Genomic DNA, 23560 nt, shown 5'->3' on the forward strand with positions numbered 1-23560 from the left:
ATTTGCTTTTGTTCCCCCCGAAGTTCCATCATTTCTTAGACCTGTGGTGAAATGATGCTGCTGAGGCATCGATTCCTCCACACTCCCAGGCCAGAGATGTTTATATATAGATTTGTGTCCTGTGAAATATATTGCTCAATCTGTTCCCGTTTGCACTACTGCTGATCTAATTGAATATCCCTGCTTTTTTGAAGTTCTTCTTTTCCCCTGGGCCTGTTTCATTTTATTAAACTTTTGCTCTGCAGCATTTTTGGAGTGGGCATAGAAACACTCCAGCTATTGTTTTTACATTGCAGGTGACTCCTGCACTGCAAACCTCTGACATCTCTGACCTTAACTCAGGCCAAATTCAATCACCAGTGATGTTGCACACACACACACATAACATAGGAGTCCAATAATATATATCTTGCCAACATTTAATATTATTGTAATTGTAACTGTTCTCTCACAGGCTAGATACAGGACTTGGAAAAAAATCAATAAATGTGTTCCCACTGTAGAGCTCCCAGAATTTGTGTGGTTTTTTAAATGTTTCTGGATATTTCTTTCCAGCATGTTAAACAGCAATAAGGCTTTAAGCACTGAAGAGCATTTCAGAATTGCCACTTGAGGGTGATTCAGAACGACCACGAGGACCTAGAAAACATGTACAAACCATACTTGGGAAGTGGTTCCTGGTAGTGCAGGCAGTGGGACAAAGGATCTTTCAGCCAAAGATGGGTACAAAGACTGACAAAGAAGATCTGAGTGCCCACTCAAATCTTTTCAGAACATCCACAACCTCCAGCTGTGGTGGGTGTTTGAAATCAGGCTGACCAAGTTTGATAATAACTGTGAATCCTCCATCTCTAGATTTGCCATTTTAATCTGGGTTTGGTGTCACAGTGCCACCAGATATTGCAGTGCTATTTGTGGGAGGGATCAGCAGGTTTTCAGGCCACTGTGGATTGTGCCTGGAGGCCAAAATATCCCTGGAAAGCTTCACTCCAGGAGATGTGCTTCAGTACAAGATGTGCTGCAAACTGCTCTGCCTGCCTTCCTTGAGGAACAGGACTCCCCACACCAGCTTTTCTCTGCCTCAGCTTTTCTCCTTCCAGGGCCCACTGCCCTAATAAACTTTGCTTCACTCTGTTTTCTTCTGGACTGATCTCTCTTGAAGAAATTTGAGCTTCTGTATTTCAGGGATGGTTTCTTGCAAATACTTGTGCATTTTTTGTGTTGTCTTCTCTTACCTGCCAATCCTTTAATTCTTGCAGAGGGTCTTCTTGCTCACCAGTGGTTTCAGCTGCACTGCCTTTAAGAAACACATTCTCCCTGTGTGCTGAGAGACTCAACTTCACCTGGGGAATAATAATAAGAATAAAAATAAGAAAAATAAAAGAGATAATGTGATCCACAGATACCTGTGCTGCTGAAATAGAAATATTATCCTTTCATTCTCTGAGTGGACCCTTGGAACAATTCATGTGTGCCTGTGACTGGGACTTACTGGCAATTCTGAGTATAATATGTGTTTTGCTCATAAAATTATTTTTTACAAGATGTGCTGTACCAGTGAGGATAGGTAGACAGGCAAATATGCTAAAAACAATAACCAAAAAACCTGCAAAATGAGCAGATGTATGTTTTCGAGTGTCAGTGTAACCTTAGTTATATTTAGAATTGTTTACTGCCTCTTCTCTCCTGCTGGAACAATGTTTTCAGAAGCTGAAAGTCTCTGCATCCTCTGGTATTTATAATTTAGGCATCAGAGTAAAGTTTAGCAGGGGTAAGGGAGGCAGTCATAAAAACACTGACAGAGGCTGACAAAATAAACAGATCTGATACAGGGAAGTCTATTATGCAGGATGTAAAATGCTGCTTAAAAGTCTGTACACAAGAAAGGTTTATGTAAAGAAAAGAATCGAGTTTTGAGCAATGTCATCAAAGAGCAAAAGTCAATGCACTTGGCTTTGGATCTGTAGATAATGTACTAACTCTGCATTTTGCCTCTGGACAGATAAAATATTTATGTGTAGCTAGACCGTAGTTAAATAAACCCTAATGATCCGAACTGTATTTTCTTCAGAAATTTGCTAACGTGGAAAGTTAATTTACTTTCTGCACACAGTTATCCAAACAGAACTGTTTCAAACATTTCCACTTGGAAAATGGAGGTTTGAAAGCCTCCAGTTCAGTAAAGATTCAGTCTTGGTCCAGGTGACTTTCTCAAGGCTTGGCCAGACCAACAATTGGAACTGAGTCCCTCAAGAACAAGGATATTTGTGGTCTCCAAGGTGCCTTGGAGTGACCAGTCCTGGCAGCCTCAGTGCTTATAGCTGAAGTCATTAAGAAAGGCTTGAAAGAGGAATTACAGTGAACTTGCCTTTTTAAAATGTTTCTTTGCTCATCAGTTTTTGTGACCAGAGTGCCGGAAATAAGAGACCCAAGAGCCGTGGTAAAAGGATGCTCCCCCTCTGCCATAGTATTATTTAATTATCCTTTAATGATGCTGTATCCATTAATTTCTGGTCCTGCTGCTGTTGTACCACCATGCTGGTGAGTTCTGTTGACAGAGTGAGCTCTGAGCTGTGACATCAGTTCCATTAATTCCCTTCCCTTTTGTTATTTACTTTTCCCATCAGCAGAGAGGGGCAAACGCTGCCTGCCAGCCTCACGAGGTGTTTTGAGTGATTTGTTAATTTTAATAGAAAACCCTCCCACCTGGGAGTTGGTGTTGGTAGTGTGGGAACAGCTGCGTGCCAGGTGAGCTGAACATGAGGGTTGGAGCGCTGGCAGAGAATATGGAGGGAGAAAAAACAGCCTCTACGGAGAAGAAATCGTGGATTTGGGATGGAAGTGGACTGAAATCCGTGTTTCCTCACGAGCTCTTGTCGGAGGGTGCCTCCCTGTGGTTAAGGGTGTGGTGCCCTGGTTACACCTGGGGTGGACCAACCTGTTGAGTCCAGCCATGGCCAAAGGGCTGGGGCCAACAATTCCCCAAATCTGCCAGGAATTCCCCAAATCTGCCAGGAATTCCCCAAATCTGCAGCCTGGGTTCAATCTGCTCAGGGATCATTGCACTGGCACCGACCTGCTCCCCCGGGGAGGGCAGCCAGCCTTGCTTTCACCTGTGCTGTGGGGAAAGCTGAGGCATGAAAAATGAAAATACTCCCGTGAAGTCCAGCCATTGCTGTGGCCCCTAAAACACCTGCCAGGAAACGAGCACCTTCTTTTCTGCAAGGCTCAGAAGTCATAAATTCTTCTAATTTTATGTTTTCTTCTTCCTTTCAGCAAGCTGCCTAGCTGGGCTAGAGCAGTCGTTCCCAAAATATTTTATGTTACAGAGAAGGCCTGGAATTATTATCCTTACACAATCACAGGTAAGGATTAAAGCAGAAATGATGAGTGGGTTGTGATTTTGGGATAGTTGAGTTTATCTTCAGAAGCTCCAAGTTACATCCTGAGCAATAGATGCCAAGTTTCTGTAATAACTCCTGTTGAACTGCATATATTTTTCCACCTTATATTTACTAATATCAGAAAATAAAGATTATTTATTATATGTCTATAAGGACAGGTAAAAACTGGAGAGTTGTATCTATGCAGTTTCATCCTTGCAAAGAAAACATCAGGTGCTTGAGTTCTGTGTGACTTGTGTCCTAAATTTATTGTCCCATAGACTTGAGTCAAATAAATCAGCAGACTATCTGACCCGATAATCTTTATTATTAATGTATGTTTACTGTAAGGATCTTGCATCATTGTTTTATTTCACATTTCTTCTTTTTTTTTCTTTTCCTTCATCGTTCTTTTTTTTACAAATGGACAACTGGAAATCAGAATACACAGTAAGTTTTTCTTCCTCTTTTTATTCTAAAAATAGAAAAAATATGTAAAATATAGTAGTAGAATCCAAACTGATTCCTTTCTAATATAACTAATTCATAATGGATTCAGTAGTGTAACTTTATTTCAGCTATTTGTTTAAGAAATTTAAGGGGAAATTTGAAGTGTTTCTATGGAGATCCTATAAATTATTTACCTTATTTTTTTATCACTTCGAAATAATTTGATATATTTGTAGTTACTGACTGTAACAAAGAGAAGCTTCTGTAAAACAGGGCAAGGCTTTTAAGGTTCCTGTTATTACGTGGAGACATGAGAACAGATTTTATTTTATTTATTGTTTTATTAACTTATAAAATGCTCGTCTCTGGTATAGTATCTGGGAAACTGTACAATCTGTAGACAAAATTAAACATAATCTGGGCACAGTGCCCAGAAAAATCAGCTATTCTCTCTAGCAGAGCTAAGGCAAAATATAGCACATAAATCATGAGAAAAATTGTTTTAAATGTGCTGGCCTCAATAATGTACAGTAAGTTTTCAGCAGCCTTTGGAAGATGAGGAGGAGATGGTGAGGAAATTCCAGGTGAAGGGACCTTCTGGAAACTCCTGCTTTGATTTAGTCTGAACTTCTGAGTGGTGGATAAAACATAATCCACTTGTTTTTCTTAACTCTGCAGTGCTCAAAATGTTTGTGCAGATTTTTTAAAAACCTCATAAAGCATAAAGAGAGGAAAGAGATTTCAGGGTGATAAATGTGGAAGAGGGAACATAAAGGGATTTAAAGGCTCAGATCTGAAAGGTGGAGACCAAGAGCTGAAACTGTAATGACCAGATTTGAAAACCCAAAGCACCAAACTGTGCTTTTCAATATGTGCTGTAGATATTTCTTTCTTTTTCTGCTTTATTTCATGTTTAAAGTTCATTTGATTGTCAGAGGAAACACAAATGCCCCAAAAGGGACAGTAGTAATGAGGGACAAATTCTCAGCTTTTTGCCTGAAGATGTTTTCAGTTCACATTAATTAAGGGTTTACCTTTGAGAGCACATTTAGTTTTAGGCTGGGAAGGTGACATTTGCTGTGTTGCACTGATGTCTCTCCATTGGATATTTGAAAGTAAATCTGAATTTTTTTATGTGAATCTTTTTTTTTCTTTAACTGAAAGAGACGAGTGAAAAGGGATGGTAGCAGACAGAAATATATATGTCTGAATTTGAAATGCAACACATTCTCAAAACCAAACAGCAATGCTGTGCTCAAAGAACCTGAACCAGGAGGTGATCTCTGTGTAATCCCATGAAACCACAGCTGGGACACATTTCAGTGCAGGTTGGTGGAAGGTGAACAGCTACAGAGATGTTCAGGAGCATCAGCAGAAATGATTGCAGGGCTGGAGAGACTTGTAAAGTAAAACTAAATTGGTCTCCAAGTGTAGAAGGTAGGCAGAGCAGTCACAAGTGACAGTATAACTGCCTGGGGGAGCTGGGGACTAATTACTCACCATGGTGCAAGGAAACAGAACTAGAAATACTGGGATGAGATGAGGGAAACTACTGCAGACAAAAATCTAAACTATGTTTTAATGCAGCTGATAGACTGTGAATTTATCTTCACGGAAAACAGAGACAGTGCCTTTGCCTCAAACTGTTGAATCTAGAACAAAAATGTTAAATGTACCACTGGGAATAATTCCTATCCCTGTCTGGAATATTTCTCTAAATTATGATCTTCCGTAGTCATTAGAGAATTCTGAAAGAAAGAATAAGCCCACAGGCATTGCCCAAAATATGTAAGATAGCTTGGAAACCCTTTTCTTAGAGACAGCAAATTCCCTCCAAAGGGTCTGTGGGCCGGGGTAAGAGTTAAATTGAGCCTCACTTCAAGGAAAGCTGATTCTAAAGGCAGGCCAATAATTGGATAAATAAAGCATAATCTTATCAAGTACATACTGCTCTGTGGTGTGTTCACACCTTATTAACCTTCAAGTTCCACTCTAAACAGAGGGAAGGACCTTAAAGGTTTAGGATGTTATTTCAGTGTCTGTCAGTGATTTGGAAGAGGATGAACAACAGACTGAATCTTGCTGATGGTCTGAAGGCTTTTTCATTTGTAAAATACGAAGGCTGGTGAGAAACATTCAAGCCCATATTCTCTCAACCTGGTTCTTCTGTGGAATATTATGGAATTCATAAATATGACCTTCTTAGGGGCCTGAAATTAGGACACCTAAGAAAAAAAAGGCTCGCTGGGCATTGAAAATAATTTTCAGAATATTGCTCTCTGCAATGGCTGTATAAAAAGCCAAGAGTGATTGGATGCATGAAAACAGGAATGGAAATTCTACTGTCATGATGTTAGTCCTTAATAATCTGGGGCCAGTTATGGATAAATTTGACAGCAAACAGCTTGTCTGCTCCCAAGTCCTGACAGCCATATTAAAAGTATGGAAAGCAGCTGACACACTTGAGATAATGAGCTGAGCAGAACTATTGCACAAGCAATGCCTTTGTGGTGTGTAAGATGTGAAATCGTGGCGTGTCAGGGGAGCATCTGCAGATGTACCTCGTTAAAGCTGCCACACAAAAGGCTTCCTACCAGGAAGATGACACATGGCTACTGTCCCAAGAAATGCTGTCTCAGAGCTGGAGATAATCCTTGAAAGCTTCCCGCTGACATTGAGAGGGAGAAGGAAGTCGAAAAAAATACTTTGGGAGCTGAAGCCAAAGGAAGTCAGGCAGATTTGGGGGTGCTATTTTGGGAGTAAGATGTCCCTGTAAAGTTCAGTTTAGGTGGCTGTGTGAGAAAGTCTTTCAGGTTATTCAGGAGCTGCTTTGATTTTGATCTTGTCATTAGAAACCTGACAAGATACCTTGCCAAAATACGTGATTAATTTTTATCTAGGAGTTCATTTAATGTTGTGATTAGGTTGATATTAAGATGATAAAGTTGGGATACTGTATCTGGGGCACAGCAGAAAGGGAGCCCTATGGATTCCATTCCATAAGGGATTCCAGGACTTGGGAATCAGCAAGTGCCTCCTGCCCAGCTACACCTGCATTCCCAGGGGGAAAGCTGCTGTCTTGGGAAAGAATTCCTTTGCTAGTCACAGGCTGGGCCCTTTGTCCCTTGGAGGATGGAGGAAAGATGCCTTGCAGCTCTCAACAACCCCTTATGTGCCAGCTTATCACAGCCTTGGCAAATACATCTCTTGAGTGGAAAATATTTATGCTATTCTTGGGGGGCAAGAACGAGGGAACTTGCAGGAGGCTTTGTTATTTTTCTTTCTGGATTAGAAATAATTAACTAGAAAGCAAACCTGTGTCTCTTGCAAACCAAACGAAAAGGAATTGTGTAGAACTGAGTTTCTTTGCCTGCACTGGGATATTGTTGGAAAATAAACAGCACAGAGCAAATATCCATTTGAGCTGCTCAAGTGACAGTGGAGATTCTGGACAAAAAAAAAAAGAGAGGAGCCCTCAAGCAAACAAATAATCAGATCACGAATGTTTGGTGACTAAACCGTGGTACAAAAACTTCATATGATCGAAGTGCAGTGAGAATGAGCCAAACAAAGTTTAGCTCTCAAGTTGGAGCACAAAGAGCTTTGGAAAAGTACAAACAGAATTGAAGCAAACTCTTTTGAGTTTGAAGGAGCAGTTCAAGTGTTTACCAGGGAGCATTTCAAATAGATTTGCTGCCTGACCCGAACAGCTTCAGTGTTGTTAGCAATATTTCACTTCTGGGGCTGTAATTAAAAAAAAAACAGCTGGACAAATTTTTTTTTGTGCATAATTTATGGCCAGTTGTTGGTTTCATAATTATGTAAAGCAAAATAAACACTGAAATGACATGGTTTACTCCCTGTGAGGAGGAGGATTCCTTCAAGATGCCAATGTCTCAAATTAACTTAGGAATGGGATATAAATTCAGAATGTTTATGAAAAACAGTTATGGAACAGAAAGCAGGAGACAACAATTCCTTTGATGATTTATCACAATGACATTAATTCTTCCACAGCAAATGACTGAGGAAAATAAAATTATGTCATCTGGTATGTGTCAAGGCCCCAGAGTGAGAGTTGCTAAATGGTCCATTACTGACCTGCTGGTTTCTGATTACTTTTGAGAATAGGCATGTTTTGTGCTTCACTTTGCTGCTGGTTTATCTGTGAAGTAAATTATCTGGAAGGAAGGGTTTTGTAACTGTTATTTTTATAATGAGATGACTTGAGAAGGAAAATAGTTGTTTCAGATAAACATGGCTGTAGAGTTTTTTCCTGTGTTCGCTTGGTCTGATTACCAGCCCTTGAGATTTGGATGTAACCCATCACTCTTCAGTGCATAAACTTTTCTCCAGTTTGAGTAGATAAAGAGCCTGCATGAAAAGTGTAATAGACTCTTACTGAAGGATTAGACCCTAATGCAAAGTCACTACCAGAATTCCTCCCCTCTCACCTCCAACTCAGAAGACAGGCTGGTGCCACTGCTCTAAAAAAACACGGATTTGTGTCCCTTAGAGGTTCCAGCAACAGGAAGGACCTCTGTAGTATTTATAAAACCCAAATAACATATTTTTAGAAAGCTTCAAACCTGTGTTCTCATCTAATAGCTTAATCCCATTGAAACAAGTAAATCAAAACTGCTTAGAGAATTCCCTTTTTCCAGCACTGGCTGATTGTGAAGCAATCCAAACCCCCCTGATTGATGGGACTGTCATTTCCACTTGTGCACGCAGCTCCTCCCTGCTGTTCCTCCTCAATAAGCAGGTTACTGCTCCCATGCATCAAAGAGAGAGATCCTAAGGGAAGGCAAAGCCAGAGAGGAGAGTTTCACAGTGGTTGGAGGCATCTTGTTAGTCACTGTTTCATCTCCAAGTTATTGTATGTAATACAAACAGTGGGTTTCTTTCTCAGCTTGTTTATGAGTTTTGCTCCCTGGTTTATTTTCAAGCCCTGCTTTTATATTGTTCTCTACCCTTTCCGCTCAACAGCACTTTTGTTTTGCTGTTTGCCACCTTCCTGTGTTTATCTTGCTGTCCAAATTCTCCTCCCTCTCGTGGAGTCACATCTCCCCGCTCCTGCCATCCCCCTGCCCAGCCCTTTCCGTCCGTTCTCTTCCACCCTTGTCATCCTGATGGCTGCTGGTCTGTGCCCTGGGTGACCTGTATCCCTCAGCAGCCCTGGGGGGTCACAGGCAGTGCTGTCTGGAGCAGTCTGAGGCTACTCAGTAACATGATGGCCATTTTCCAAGGAACTTTGGATATTCCACCTTCCACTACCCCCTAACGTCACATCCCCTTTGTCTGTTATAGAGAAGCAGGGACTCCATTTGCCTTTCCCAGTTTTTTGATCTTCCGCAAAGAAATGCTGTTGTCACCCACTGAGTACCAAAATAGTGCCCAAAATTTTTTAATTCAAAGGGTGTGGTATCTGGAAATGACCCTGTTAAAAAAGATTTAATTTGGCTTGGCCAGTCTCACCTCACTGTAGCAGTCACTGGGTTCTTTACCTGGAGGTTCCATGGAGATTGCTCTGTAAAGGATCCAGTTCCACCTGTGTTGCCAGTATAATGTATATGTGACCATATAGAAAAAATCATCAGTCCAAGAAGTGCTGAGAAGTGTCTGAGAAGACATTTATATGAAATGTCTGCCTGGCTAGGCTTTTATGTTAAGATTTAGGGGAATGTGCTTCTGCTGCTTAAATAAAAAGTGGGATTAATTCTTACTGTACAAAAATAACTGCCAAGGATTGTGGATTAATATTCCCAAGGAGCAGGAGAAGTGAAGTGCAAGGGTGAGGTCTCTAGCAGGTCTTTGAACACTCTGCAGACAGAAACATGTGGAAAATGAAATGTGGAAAATGTCAGCTGCAATGGCACTGATGAACTGGCATCACTCACACAAAGCAGGTTCCAGAGGGTAAAGAAACCTCTCTCAGACGAACATATTTACTGACAACTCCAGTAATTCCTGCAGCCACCTCGGGTGTAATTACCATGCAAAGGTTAATCTGACAGCCCTGTCCATAAAACCATTGTCACACACCGTGTGTTTGACTGTCTCTTTAAGACTTTGGCAGTGTTTTGGCACACTTGGGTTCTACCCTGTTCTTGTAAGTGTTGCTTATTGCCATGGCAACGCTAATCAATCACCGTGCTAAAAATAGGCCTTTTCGTTTTTCAAGAGGTTATATGTGGGGAATTGCAAATGCAAGTGCAGGCTGTGCTTTCCATGTGCTGCATTCATTCCCTTCATTTTCATGAGGAAATGCCCCTCTATCCTGCATTCATTCCCTTCATTTTCATGAGGAAATGCCCCAGTATCCTGCATTCATTCCCTTCATTTTCATGAGGAAATGCCCCTGTATCCTGCATTCATTCCCTTCATTTTCATGAGGAAATGCCCCTTCTCGTGTGTGGTAATTACTGTTACAGGCCGGTTATTGCACTGAGTGCTCTCACGAGCCTTAAACCTCTCTCAGCTCATCCAAAATTGAGGTGCCAAATATAGAAAGTTTAAGAAAACAAGCAAATAAACCCCTGAGAATATTCCCCTTGTTTGTTTTTGAGTGTCACAGGTATACTGGGGTATAACAATTTTTAAGGGGTTTATAAGACATCTAGAAAGCCTGGAGGTGACAATATAGAAGACACTTGCTTTGAGAGCTTTACACCTTACCATTGAAGACACTGAAGATTTTGTACTATTTCGTAGAACTTAAGTCTAATTTCAAGTTAAAGATTGAATTTGCCACTATTTTATTCCAAAGAGGAACCTTGCAAGCTGTAGATACAGTGAGATGGAGAGCTGAAAACAGTACCTTGTGCATTCCTGAGTGTGCTGGGGATTGATGACCTCCAGGTCTGTGCTAGAAGAACATGGGCCCCAGGAGAGGCAGAGCAGGAAGGGAGTAGTGCTTGGAAGAAAAAAAATCTGCTCAAGGGTTTATTACCTATTATTCACTCCCCAGTTTGATTCTGACTGTTGCATAACAATTTTAATCCCCGGCTAAGTAAATACGAGGCCACTTTAGGAGGGGGGAAAAAACCCAACAACTTTTTGCATGATGAATAATAGTCTTTTGAATGATGCATAAACAGTGTTCTGGTTCTGCCAGAGCCCTCTGCCAATTAGTCAGAGCACAGCTGATGAATCATGAGACACATTCTGTGAAATGTTCAAAAATTTGGGCCCTGCTTAAGCGTGTTCCTGAAAGCCAGCGAGACCCCCCACGGCTGCTGGAGCAGTGGCTGCCAGTCACTTGAGTTTCTGGGAGATATATTTGCAGTGCAGTTACTTTTGGGTGAATTTTTCACTTGGGGTAAACCCATGTTACCATTTATAATCTCAAATTAGGTTGTTACAGTCCTCCATGCCTAACACAAGGGAGGCTGACTGTGGGTGGGTTTACACAGGGTGACTCTGCTCTCTAATGAGGTGGCTTGAGGTAAAAGGCACTTATGATTCTTCTGTACTACTCTAAGGATCCTTGGTCTTTATCCTTAGTGATTTTTTTTTTTTTTAAATACAAGGTTAGAAGATCTCATCTTTTAATTAGAGTTGAGATCCTGGGTCACAGGAATCAACAACTAGATTCAAGCAGTGTCTTGGTGAACTGCTACAGTTAATATTTGGGACAGCACCATTTCAGTGTCATGACCTGACTCATGGCTGGTGACCTCCAGGCAGTGACTGAAAACAGCAGGGGTTTTTTTAGTAGCAAGGGGAAAGGGAAATCTGGCATTTGGCTTTATTCATAATTTCATCTGCAACTGCAGCCACGCCTCAGATCAACGGCACAAAGGGAGGGGGTTGCCTTTCACGGCACCTCATTTTGGGAAAACTCTCTCCCTTGTTTTTTAAGGATTGACTGTGGATGTGCTGGTTGAGTCCTGGATATCCTGTGCTCAGAAGAAGGTTGAGCAATGACTTGTTGGGTGATATCCGTGGAAGAAGGGACATATTTTCCGCAGCCTGCGGGGAGCTGGCTCCTCATTTCAGTTGTGCTGCAACTCCACCTGGCCTCCTAAATCACCTCTCCCTTAGTCATCAGCCCCTCCCTCAGAGCTCTCCCGCTGTTATCAAGCCCAAACTTGGGCCAACAGCACCGTGGCCACTGAGGCACCGTGTCCTCATTGTATAACCTGTATGTCCAGCACCTTAAAGAGCCATTTGCTGTAGGGGATTTGTGCTGCATCACACGAGGAACTGGCAGTTAATGCAAGAAAAGACTCGGTGACTAATGGTAAAGATGCTGAACTGGAGTCCCTCAGGGTTGGTTACACAGCTGCTCTGTCTGCCTGCCTGCAAAGTTGCTTTGAAAGAAAAACTGTGAAATGCTAAATAAAAGATACTTGAAGTATTTTTTCCACTCGAATTATGTTGCCTACTGTTATAAATTCTAGTCTTCGTAAGACAGCTAAGCTAAGCAATCCTCAGAAAAATAAATTTATTCCCATGTAAATACAGAAATACTATCTTTAATAGAAAAACCATTTTTGTATTCTTAATTTTTTTGCGTTATTGAAAATTTATTTGGGTTTAGTGTAAAGGAATTTCCCCAGCAGCTCATAATCCATCTTAATTTCATGAATAGGAAATTACACTAAAATTCGTTTCTCACTGAAAATTGTAAAAAGCCCTCACACATGAAAGCATTGCTGTCTGTTTGGTCAGGACCTGCAGGTAGTGAAGTGTCCTTGGCTTATTTTATAGGAGGGATAGACTGATCCATGATGAGGAATATCAAATTGCTCTCAAGATCTTAGTGAATTAAATTTATAACAAGGCATTCAGTACATTCAAACTCTTTGGCATAGTGAGCATGGAAACAATTGTATCTAGTAATTCCAGAGTGCCTTTACTAATTTATTTATACCTTCATTATAGTATTCAGCTTTTAGGTAAAATCTCTACATCCCTCCAGTATCATAAAACCCTTTGCTTTTATGTTCTGTGAACTTTCACATTTTTTTCTTGAAGTCACCTGCAAAAAATAAGAAAGCTGATACCGAAAGGGTTGTACTGAATATGTCAGCTGATGAAACAAGGTGCATTTTTTTATGTTAAACATATCTTTCTTCTGTTGCAGTGTTCCTTTTTGCCTAAATTCTCCATTCATATAGAGACGAAGTACGAGGACAACAAAGGAAGCAACGACAGTGTAAGTACAATGGCTTGTGCAACATTAGATTTAATCCTCTTAGTTACCCTGGTCTGTGTCTGGGGGTTGTGGGTCTCAGTTTGGGGAAAAGCCCCATCAGTTTGTGCCTTTGCCCCCCCCCCGGGTGACCTGGTCATGAGGAGCTTCTAAGTTTGCAGGAGTTGCCTCTAAACCAGCAGGAGATGAAAGATCCGTGTACACACTGTCCCTTCTGCCTGTCCCCTTCTACTTGTTACTTCTCTGAACACAAGTTACACATGGTGAACCTTTATGCAGAGTAAAGAAAAGATTACTTTTTTTTTGGTGTAATTGTATTCCAGTTTCACGTAATTCTCTGTGGGTAAAGGGGGTCGAATTCCAAGGAGGTGTCAGGAAGAGCAAACAGGAAACTAAACAATGGTCAGAGATCTCAGTAAACAGCTTCAGGGGAACAGTGGGTGGGGACCGAGGTGATGCTTTTCGCAGTCATTTAGCCAAAATTAAAAAGGTTTCGGAGTTACAGCTTAAAAATGAGAGGACAACTAACTATTTTAAATCCTCTCTAGGGAGGGATGGGATATCCAGCAGCTGCTGATCCGGGGGGCTCAGGAGCAGAGGGCAGGAGCTCAGTGGGGCTTTGTTGCTCAGGGAGCAAAGCAGAGTCCTACACCTTGCCAAAAAAGAGTAACTTCCAATAAAGCCCAACATTTAAAGTTGCAGCCCTTGGATTCACACACAAACACGTTCCTCTGTGTTTCATTTTGGTTTGCTTTAAACAGCCATTGGCTGCAGACTTAGGGGAAGAAGTTTCTTGTAGGCATGAAATACAAGTTACAGTGTCCGGAAAAGTGATCTGTAATACAGAGATCCCAATGAAGGAGTGTTTGAACCCGTTCTTGAGAAGGAAGAAGGCAGTAAAGCAGGTTTTAAGGGTTCTGAGACACAGCCTTCCAGTGTCCTGGAGGTGTCCCTCCTGCAGCCTTGGTGAGGGGAAGGTGTTTTCTGTTCTGCAGGTGGGAGGCACATTTCCCTCAGCCTTGCTGTTAAGGAGGCTGACAGCTGCTGGGCTGCTCATGGCAGGGTAATTACATGTACAAGAACAAGGTATCATTTGGAATAATGCTTTTGGCATACAGACACTTTCCCACTGGGAACATGACAGGGATCATCTATTACCCACCAGATACCCACAGCCCTCAGTCAGTGCTGCTCTGAGCCAGTGCAGTGAGCGAGTCAGAAAGAAGTGTGTTCCATTACCAGCTATGTGAGCATTATGTAATTTATGCACTGTTTAATGTTCACCTTCTGCTTTTTGGCAGCACTTTCATTCAGAGCAAGCCCACACCTTTGGCTTTGGGAGGGTGCAGACTTGTCTTCTGGTACATCATAATGTCAGCAGTGAGCAGACACGTTCTGTGCTGCTGCCTGACAGAGGGAAAACTGAAGCTGTTGAATCAGTGAGTTTTCAGGGTGTCAGCTTGTGGCTGAACCCCTGTAAATCGAGCCCTGAACAGTTCCCAGCCAGGGAATTTAAGATGAAAGGGACACAGAGGTGGGATACTCGGGTGATGTAAATCAAAGAGTCTCTACTCTGCTTGAATCCAGCTCTCCCAATGTCATTTTTCCCGGAGTGCCAGGGGGGTAATATCATATTACCTTTATATTGCAGCACCTGAGTCACAGACTAGGCAAGTGTTTACCTAGATTAAGAGATTTCATTGACCCTTACTTGAACTGAGGAGGAGAAAGAGAAACTGAATTAGAGAGTTGCACTGCAGCCCTAATTTCCCTGGTTTTGTAATTCTGTGAGCTGTGCTATTCATGGGTGTGGACACAGTAAACCAGTGGAATATCTACATTTTTGTGCTGTTGATCCAATGCCCTTGATCTGGTGACACAGACATGGCTGGTACAGCCCTGAAATGCTGAAAGGTTCATAAATATGGAGAGACTTCCGTTAATCCAAACCTTGGAACTGGGGTCCATTTTGTTTCCATTACTCACTGAACAGGCTTAAACTTCTCTTAAGAGCACACAAAGTGTATTTGTCCTTCGTGTCAGACAAGTTTAGATTAAATTTCACAATGTTTGTCTGGCTAGAAAACAAAAGGAAGCAGCATCCATTCCTATAGATCTCCTTAGATACACTATATATTCCTTCATTGCAACTATCAACCTTGGCTGATGAAGAAATAATTAATCCAAAAAATACTTCTGTAAATTTTGCAGTTGTAGTGCAAAATAGACTGAATGAATATTAATGTTATGGTAATGAGGGTAATAATGCATGTCTGATTTTAACTCAGCTATTTCTCTTTTTTTTGAGATCATACAGGTTTTTTGAAATCTTTTATCTCTTCTTCATTTCCATTCTGTCTGGTAAAGTAGATATTGATTGTGAAAAGCAATAATTAGATATAAGGATACTAAAACTCTAAAACTAATTCCACTGATGAATGGAAGAAAGCAATATAAATGCTCTCAGGTTCCTGGTGTCATTTAGCAGGCTGGTATGTTATTGGAATTATTTTATTTAACATGTGGCATTGTCTGGTATAATTCTACCAAATTACTGCAGTATATCTTGATGCAAAATTCCTCCTGATTTTCCTTCCTAATTGTCCTGACAGAAGATACTGGTGATCCATAATGATCACTCCTCCAGAACTTGATTTTTTTATGTCTTTAACTTTGTTATCATCTTAACCTATTTTAAATGTGTTAAAGCACTATTGTTCTGATCTGTTAAAGTTTGAACTTGATTTGCACAAATATAAACACTGACAGAAAGAACAGTGGACAATAATAAAGTCCTTTATTGAGGTAAAACCTTGTGTAGTGGTGCAGAACCATAAATCCATCCAGCTGTGATTTCAGTGCCCAGTGCAGCTGATTTTGCTTTATCACACGAGATGTTCCATGGCAACTCTCTCCTTGGAAAAACAGAGCCAGTGCTGGATGAACACGTTAGTACATCAAATATTGTCCCTGCTACCTTGCAGTTTATAGCTTTGGTAACTGTGAGAAACTGGACCAAGGAGTCAGGCAGTGTTTCCTCTTTTTCCTTTTAAAAAGCCGAGTTCTTGATTTAAAGAGAAATTTTATTTTTTTATTTGACTTTTGTTCGAAATTACAAAATGGAATATCTAAAAAATTAGAATGTTTTCTGTCATGTAAATGCCACAGGAGGTGGGATCTGCAGGGCACATGAAAATATTGCTTCCCCTTGCATCCCCAGCCCGTGACGTCGGTCGGGGCCGCAGAGGGAGCTGCAGGTGCAGCAGCAGAGCCTCAGTGAGCACAGACCAGGGGGAAAGTGCAGAGTAATCACACACTTCTCTTACCATAAGGAAAAATCAGCACTTTGGGAATCGGAATGTAGAGACAGAAAGTCTGTGTTTTGAATATTAAAACCGTAGGGCACATCCAGGAGAATCCCTGAGGTTGCCCAAGGATTGAAATGGTCCCAAATCCGGGCAGGAGGGGTGTGAGTTGCTGCTCGTTTGGGAGTGACTGGGGTGTGTGCTTCCTAGGAACAGACTTCCTTAATCTGTGCTTTTATTTGGCCAGGTCTTTTCTTTACCCAGTCCATTGCATGGTCAGTATTTGTGTCACACAGGGCTCATTTTAATCTAATTGGTATCTTGCTCTCACTTTCCCCCATCTCCTGTTCTCACTATTTCCATGTACACTACAGACACACATTTTGGGTTTTTTAGTTTTAGGGAGGAATGCACCAACTGTGCATGACAATGAGCTGTGTTGATTCCAAAGGATCCACCATATGGCTCCAGTGGATGCTGTAATCAATGCACAGTGATCTCACACAGCTCCCTGTTTTCCTTGGATGCCACACTCTAGTCATGGGGAAAAGGTTTGAAAAGCAGTTTGTAGCTGAAGGTAGAGAAAGGCAGAGTGAGGACAGACACTGTTCAAACAAATCACTGAATCACAGAGACACTCAATTTTCCTGTTTGTTGCAGAAGGGTCATTATGTTTGACTGATTGCTGTTGGTTTGTTTTGATTTGTTTTTTAGTCACAGAATTAATTGCTGCTGATATTTGGGCAGTGAATCTTTGCCATCTGACAGTGTCTAAGGAAAGCAAAAAAGTACAGCTTGTAAAATAATCCAAAAGTTGTCAATAATGGAAATTCACTGTATATAAAACTTCCAGTGCCTTGCTCTTTGTAGCATAACATTTTTCTCTGGAAAGCTCCATGGCTGGGTCTTGATTATTAAACTGAAGTAAAATAAATTTTAGGTATGGCAGCTCACAAGAAAATCCATTTCTAGTTTGGCTTGATTTAGGGTGGGTTTTTTTTCCATAGTTTTATCTCCTGTCTTAGTAACATGGAAGTAGGTTGTAACAAACTTGAATATAGCACATGGAAATTAAATGTAAATTCACTATTTAAAGCAACTGCCATGAAACACTGATTTAAGCTGAAAAGGATTCAGCTGTGCCCTGGTTTAGCCTCACTGCACAGCAGGATCTCATTCTGGAGACTGTCAAAAGGATTGCTGGGCATCACTCAAAACATGGCAAAGTCAAAGCCAGGGGCACTCTGAGGGTGCTTTTATTTGCACCTGGACTTTCCCTGTATTTTGGTATTAAATATCCATCGTCTCCTGTGTAATTTGCAGTGAAAAATCCTGATTTTTTAAAGCTTTCCCCCCTCTAATAATTCTCAAAAAATACAAGCCAACCAGAGGAGAGGTTAGCCTGAAATTCCTCCTGTGTGAAGAGCTGTCTCTTTGTTGAACTCCAGATCGTGTGTCCCAAGCACATATGGCTCTCACAGAACATATGACAGGGCCCACACTGACAGGGAGTGTGAACAAGTGCTGTGGTTGTGCCTCTACATTTTGATTTTTCTAAATGAACTGCCGAAGTGAGTTAGTAAATCTGGCACTTGAACTAGATGTGACTTAAAAAAACCTAATCCCAGTAAATATTATAGATAGTGTATCATGGTCTTGGAAGCATAGCTACTTTGACATAAGGGCATAAAAATCCATTTCTGTGTCCGGAAAGTACAAATCTAAATGAGATATTTTGTAGGAGATGGAATAAGAGGGGAGTCGTGACATGGAGATCAAAAGGAGCAGGGAGCAAGGCTGCAGATAAATATGTGAGTGCCTCTCCCTCTCTGCAGCAGACAGGGATATTCCCTTGCAGTTCAGGGAGCCAAATTTTCTGCTCTCACAGAGGGATTCAGCCTTTTCCCATAGAAGAATTGCTCCCAATTATGTGTGTCCACAGAAATAGTTTTAGCCAGCAAACAGGTCTGAAATTGGTCAATTCCTGTAATCTTTGCCCAAAAAAAAAGCAAATTAAGGGACTTTGGAGGTAAAAGAGGTTGGGGCATGACTTACTGAAAAGTTACACAATAAACTCCATGGATAAAGTTCTGAGTGGAAGTTCTTTTGGCTTAGAGCAAATTTTCCTTCAGAAAAACGAGAGCTGCAGTGCCCCAGGTGACACAACCTGCTCAGGGGTTCTGGCCCTGGCAATCTGAGGAGATCAGAATTTCAAGGTGGAGAGTATATTTTGTGCCTTTTTTTTGGTAGAAAAAAAAGGATTATTCTTGCAGTCCTTGCTGCAATTACACCCCTAACACGAATTAGCTGCCTCATTACAGGCTTCTGACCACAAACTCCTTGTGTCTGGGCTGGTAAAAAAAGAAACCATTTTGTGGTAATGAACAGAGCTGAACACCTTTTCCAGCTGGTAATCCTTGGATGGCTCTTCTGCTCTTGAGGGCACAAAAACCAACATCACAAGAGAGGATCATGTATTATGAAATAAAGCCCAGCCAGAGGCAGGGATGTGACCCTCCTGGTAGTGCAGAGGAGCGAGGAGTTTGCCAGAGTGGGTGGAATCGATGGATTCAGCAGGATCTGCCTTTATACTGTTTATATCCAACCCAGGTTAGCTTTGGGGATTGGCCATGAAAGTTAAATTTTGGATTGACTACATCTGAGTGGAATCGAAGCCAGCAACTTAGCCTGAAAAAATAGGAAAAAGAAGCAAAATGGGAGAGAAGCTTGTAGCAAAGATGATGTTAGATTTGCTCTTACTTCCCGTCATCTCCTAACCTGAGTTTTTATTCTGGCTGTGGCCACCTGGGAAAGAGAGTCACTAGCCAAGGGTGTGCCAGGATATGTTATTGAAGGGCATGAGAGAAATTTAAATACCTCAGGTTTTACAGTTTCTGCAGTGTCCTGTGTGAGCTCTCTTTCCTGAGGTGCCAGCATCATCTGCCACAGGGGTTTTTTGTGTGCTTTGGTTGGTTGGTTTTGTTGTTGTTTTTTTTTTATTTTCACCAGGAGAAACTACTGACGATCATAAAGACCCAGTTGAAACCTTTCTTCCACTTTCTATCACTCTGTGACGTGCTGAGATCCATTCCTCTTAGGAAGAGGAAGTGTATAAATGTTTGTTTTAGAAAAGCTGTCACATTCCTCCCCCCCCTCCCAAATAAACCCAAAACCCACAGCAAAAAGGACACTTCAGCCTGAATGTTGCTCTTTGTTTTCCATTTGATTGTGTATTTCAATCTCAGTTAATTACTTGGCTTCCAAATGTAAAGCCTGTCCAGTTCTTTCCAATATAATATTTAATATTCTGCCTTTCTACATCATCTCCTTAAGGATACAGATTGTTCTCACCGTTCAGTTTCTGCACATTTGCAAAGACAGTTGCACAGATTGGGAGCCTTCTGCTTCTTTTTGTGGCCTTTAATCTTTTCCCTTAAAACTTTTAAATTTCTCCAGTCTCTTTGATCACAACCACAATAAACCCATCCTCCCTACAGGGTTTCAGGCAATCCCACATTCTGTGGCTACGAGAGGCAATAAGAGAATTAGAGCTAAGAAAGAAATCAGTCTTGTTCTCTAATGACTTCTTATTTTCCACTGCTGATAGAATGAGAAGATTAAATCTCAAACTGCAAATCTTGGGAGGACAATCTGAGAAGGGGAGAAGCATAAATGATTAGACAACAAGTTCTGCTGGCAAAGGGAAGTGAAAATGTCATTCAGCAAAGCTCTGGAGTAGAGGGAATGGTCAGAGACAGCCTGGGCAGCAAATGAGGCATCATTGAAATGGTTGAAAAATTCCTCCTGGTTTTGACAGATTGGCAAAGGCATCTGTCATCCCCACTTCCATCACAGCACTTTAAAGAGAGGAAAGGAATTTAGAGCTATATTCTAAATGAGGTGAAATACATGGATCAAGCCTGGGACAGAGCAGGGCACATTTCTTTGGGTAAGATACTGGGTAATAATCCCCATTTAGAGCCTTGCAAATGTGCAGAGATTTGCATGTGCTTAAATTTATGAGGCTTGTACCTAAACCATGGACAGATTCAGAGCCTCAGCTGACCTGGTAATGTCCATTTAAGAGCAATCTCCATTATTTTGTAGAGATTATGGTGGAAAGGATCTTGTTCCAGAAATAGTCCAACTTATTTCGTTGTGAGCTGCTCTGTATTTCTGAATTTGTTTAGGAAAAAAAGCAAGGGAAGAAGCTTAGGAAAAGCGACCTATATTATATATATAAAGCCAGCAGTGATTTACATCAGTGTGCCCAATTCAGGGAAGGAGCACTACAGGGGAAGGACCTCCCAGCTCCAGTTTGTTCAAATAATCAGCACAATTTTTTGCAAAGCAGCGATTGGAGAAGGAGGACAGGCACACAAATAAAACTAGGCTGTAGTTTCTCTTTTTCAGTTTTTCTGCAGTGTCAGATGTGTGAACATGTTAACATCCAGCTCAATGAACATGCAGTGCTGCCTATTTCATTCACTACCAAGACAAGTTAAAATTTTAGAGTCAAAACTTCAGCTTTTCCTCTATTTGAATTATGATTTCCTGAGCAATGTTCTTCTTATCAGCTGGTTCCTGTGTTCACTGGAGTCCATTGCTCACTTCAAATTCTTTAAATGGGCAGCTGCTTTGCTTTCAGAAATAATAAAGTAGCATTCTTGTTCCTAAAGAGTTGCTGGCATTTTGTATTTTTAACTGTTCCTCCAGGATGAAATTAAATGAAATTAAATCAGCAGAGCGTTCGCTGCATTTATTTAAAGAGGGGGGAAAAAAAAAAGGAAAACAAAAATATTTATGCTTCCTGGAAATGTCAGCTATAGAACATTGTGCCCCAAAGGAAAAAGCACATCATGAGCTTGTTACTGATCCTGACAGTGGCTGCACAACTTCCCTGAATTTCATGGCACTAATTCACGGCAGCCTTTAACTCAGCACTATTTCCACGCCTCAGAATTATGAGAGAAACATATTGCAGACACAGTGTAAGTCACATGGGTCACTGAGATGCCTAAATAATTAAATTATGGACAGAGGCACAGAAGGAGACTGTGCTGCAGCTGCAAATGACCTGGATTTTCAAAATATCCCCATCGTTTGCCTGGCATAGAACAAGAGACTTGGGGTTCCGAAGCAGGTCCTGAAGGATTGAAATGAAGATGGGCTCTGTGTGTGCACAGATGGATAGGAGGAGCTTGCAGCTTCCACTGAGGCAGTTCAACCAACATTTGGAGTCTCGGTATAACAGCAGCTTAGGCTGAGTGTTCACAGCAAACACCTGCACCTTGCTGTCCTCAGAGTGAGAAGGTCAGAAACACCCCGAGTGCAGAGAGCTGGGGTTTTACACAGTGATGGGCTCTAGGGCAAACATTGGAGAACATGGTAAAACCAATCTGAGCTGGTGACTTTACTGTTTGGAGCCAAAGTCTCCATCCAGAAAGCCCAGGGAAGAACAGCAGTGGGAGCAGGAGGTGCTGAACACAGTGTGTGCAGGAGGCTGGAGAACGTGACCGTGTCCCTGCAAAACCCTGAGTGTCTTACACGAAGCTGTTCAGGCACAAGCCTAAAATACATTCTGTTGCAGGTCATTGAAACTGCTTGTAACCACGACTCCAGGTGGATTTTGTGAGGGTGTTGTTCTGTCACAGCCTTGAATTTCTTTAACTCTTGCAGATTTTTGACAAAGAAGCGAAAGACCTGGAGCGAGAGGTTTGCTTTATTGACATTGCCAGCGACGAAATTCCCGAGCGCTACTACAAGGAATCAGAGGTAAGAGACAGCCTGGTTGTGAAGTGGTGAGGAAGGGAGTGTAAGAGGCTGCAGAAAAGCCTGGCTAGGAATCAGAACTATTTTTATTTTGGTCTGAAATCTTGCTGGTCAGTAGTATTCCAAAAGCTATCCAGCAGAGGGGAAGCAGCAGCAGCCTCTCTGTCTGGATTGCCTGACACGTTCCTTTGCAGATGATTCCTTTTGAAATGCTTCCCTGCCATTATCAGGAAACATCCTGTGCCAGACCTTTGATATTCAGTTGAATTAATCCAAAATAGAAAAGGCCTTTTCTCTGAATTGTGAGGCTCAGGGAGAAGTTTGCAGGTCTGAGCAGTTTGAAACTTCCCTGTTGGCCTTATTTGCATCCCACCCCAACTGTTAAGTCCTGCCAAGTGCCCAAGCCCAGCAAAGGGCAGATGTGCTGCAGTGACAACGGGGCTGGTGCACAGTGATGACACAAGACCAAGAGGGACTGAAGCAAACTGCAGACTGCAGCAGATCTGCCAAAAAGCATCAATGGCAGCAGGCAAAGCCACTCTCCGAAAATTCCCTTGGAAGTTGCTCCCATGTATATTTGATGGAGCCCATCTTTGAAGAGCCCGTTTCTTCTGGGTCAATGCACTTCACTGTTTGGAATCAGCAGCCACCATGCAGATGAAGATGAGGTCTCTCAGTGTTTTAATCTCAGGGTTGAAAAATGATGGTTCACAACAAGCAGCTCGAGAGGAGTGATGGGATCTGTGCTCACATTTAATTTTGGAGATATGATTTGTCTCTGGAGCCAAGTCTATATTCATAGCTGGCAGTGAGTATGGCAGCTGTTTGACTATATAAAACGAGACTACAGAATCATTTTTAGGATAAAAAGTGAAGACTTGCCAATAAATGTATTTCTATACTGTAGGAGACACGATTTTCAGACTAAAAAAGTCGAGTACTTGTTATCTTCCATTTATAGATCCTATTTCAAATGTTATGTACAGGTCATAAACCAAAATTGGGTCTCCAGTAGAATGAAAAGTAGTTCTATTAGTTTCCTTAGATAATGAAACCCATCTGTTTAGTACCAAAAATTATATAACACCTCATCAAACAGCTTATTGGTCCCATCATCTTATCAGAACTCCAAGGATTCTCGCTCCATTTAGGAATGAGCTGCTATGCAATGGGTCAGCATTTGGCTGTGCTTTAAAGAACTTTATGTGAGAGTTTTCATCTCAGCCTGTGCAAATCCAGAAATTATAAACACAAAGGTAACATCCAGTTTTGCAACTTTCCTGCCCGTTTTTGATAGCCATCTATTAAGCATAATTTCCATATGATTAATCTCATGGTATAGAAAACCAGCCTCAGCTTGAGGGAGAAAAGAATTTCAGTGTCTTTGTGTTGTTATTTCGAAGACAAATCTAGAGACCTGATTCCAAGCAAAATGGAATTTTATATGGGTTGAAACAACAAAAATAGCCCAGCATCTGTTGTTTTTTCTG

The 23560-nt window shown here is 41.5% G+C and overlaps 1 protein-coding gene and 1 long non-coding RNA gene across 3 annotated transcripts in view; one reads left to right on the plus strand and one right to left on the minus strand.

The window, feature by feature from the left end:
• PITPNC1 (phosphatidylinositol transfer protein cytoplasmic 1) overlaps window positions 1-23560 on the plus strand; it is a 74648-nt gene that overhangs the window by 34945 nt on the left and 16143 nt on the right. For both annotated transcript variants that reach the window (XM_027749722.2, XM_027749721.2), the window contains exons 3-6: window positions 3277-3365; window positions 3826-3833; window positions 12925-12996; window positions 21978-22073. In XM_027749722.2, coding sequence (XP_027605523.1) covers window positions 3277-3365; window positions 3826-3833; window positions 12925-12996; window positions 21978-22073 — 265 coding nt within the window. The remainder of the gene's footprint in view (window positions 1-3276; window positions 3366-3825; window positions 3834-12924; window positions 12997-21977; window positions 22074-23560) is intronic.
• On the minus strand, window positions 402-1286 carry LOC120325038. Its single transcript, XR_005566818.1, has 2 exons — window positions 1236-1286; window positions 402-639 (listed from the first exon to the last, which is right to left on the minus strand). It is a non-coding gene; the product is annotated as an uncharacterized LOC120325038 (long non-coding RNA).

Source organism: Pipra filicauda, unplaced genomic scaffold, assembly GCF_003945595.2.
Source record: "Pipra filicauda isolate LSUMZ 115617 unplaced genomic scaffold, ASM394559v2 scaffold80_size11013439_pilon, whole genome shotgun sequence".
In the NCBI taxonomy this organism is placed as follows: Eukaryota; Metazoa; Chordata; class Aves; order Passeriformes; family Pipridae; genus Pipra; species Pipra filicauda.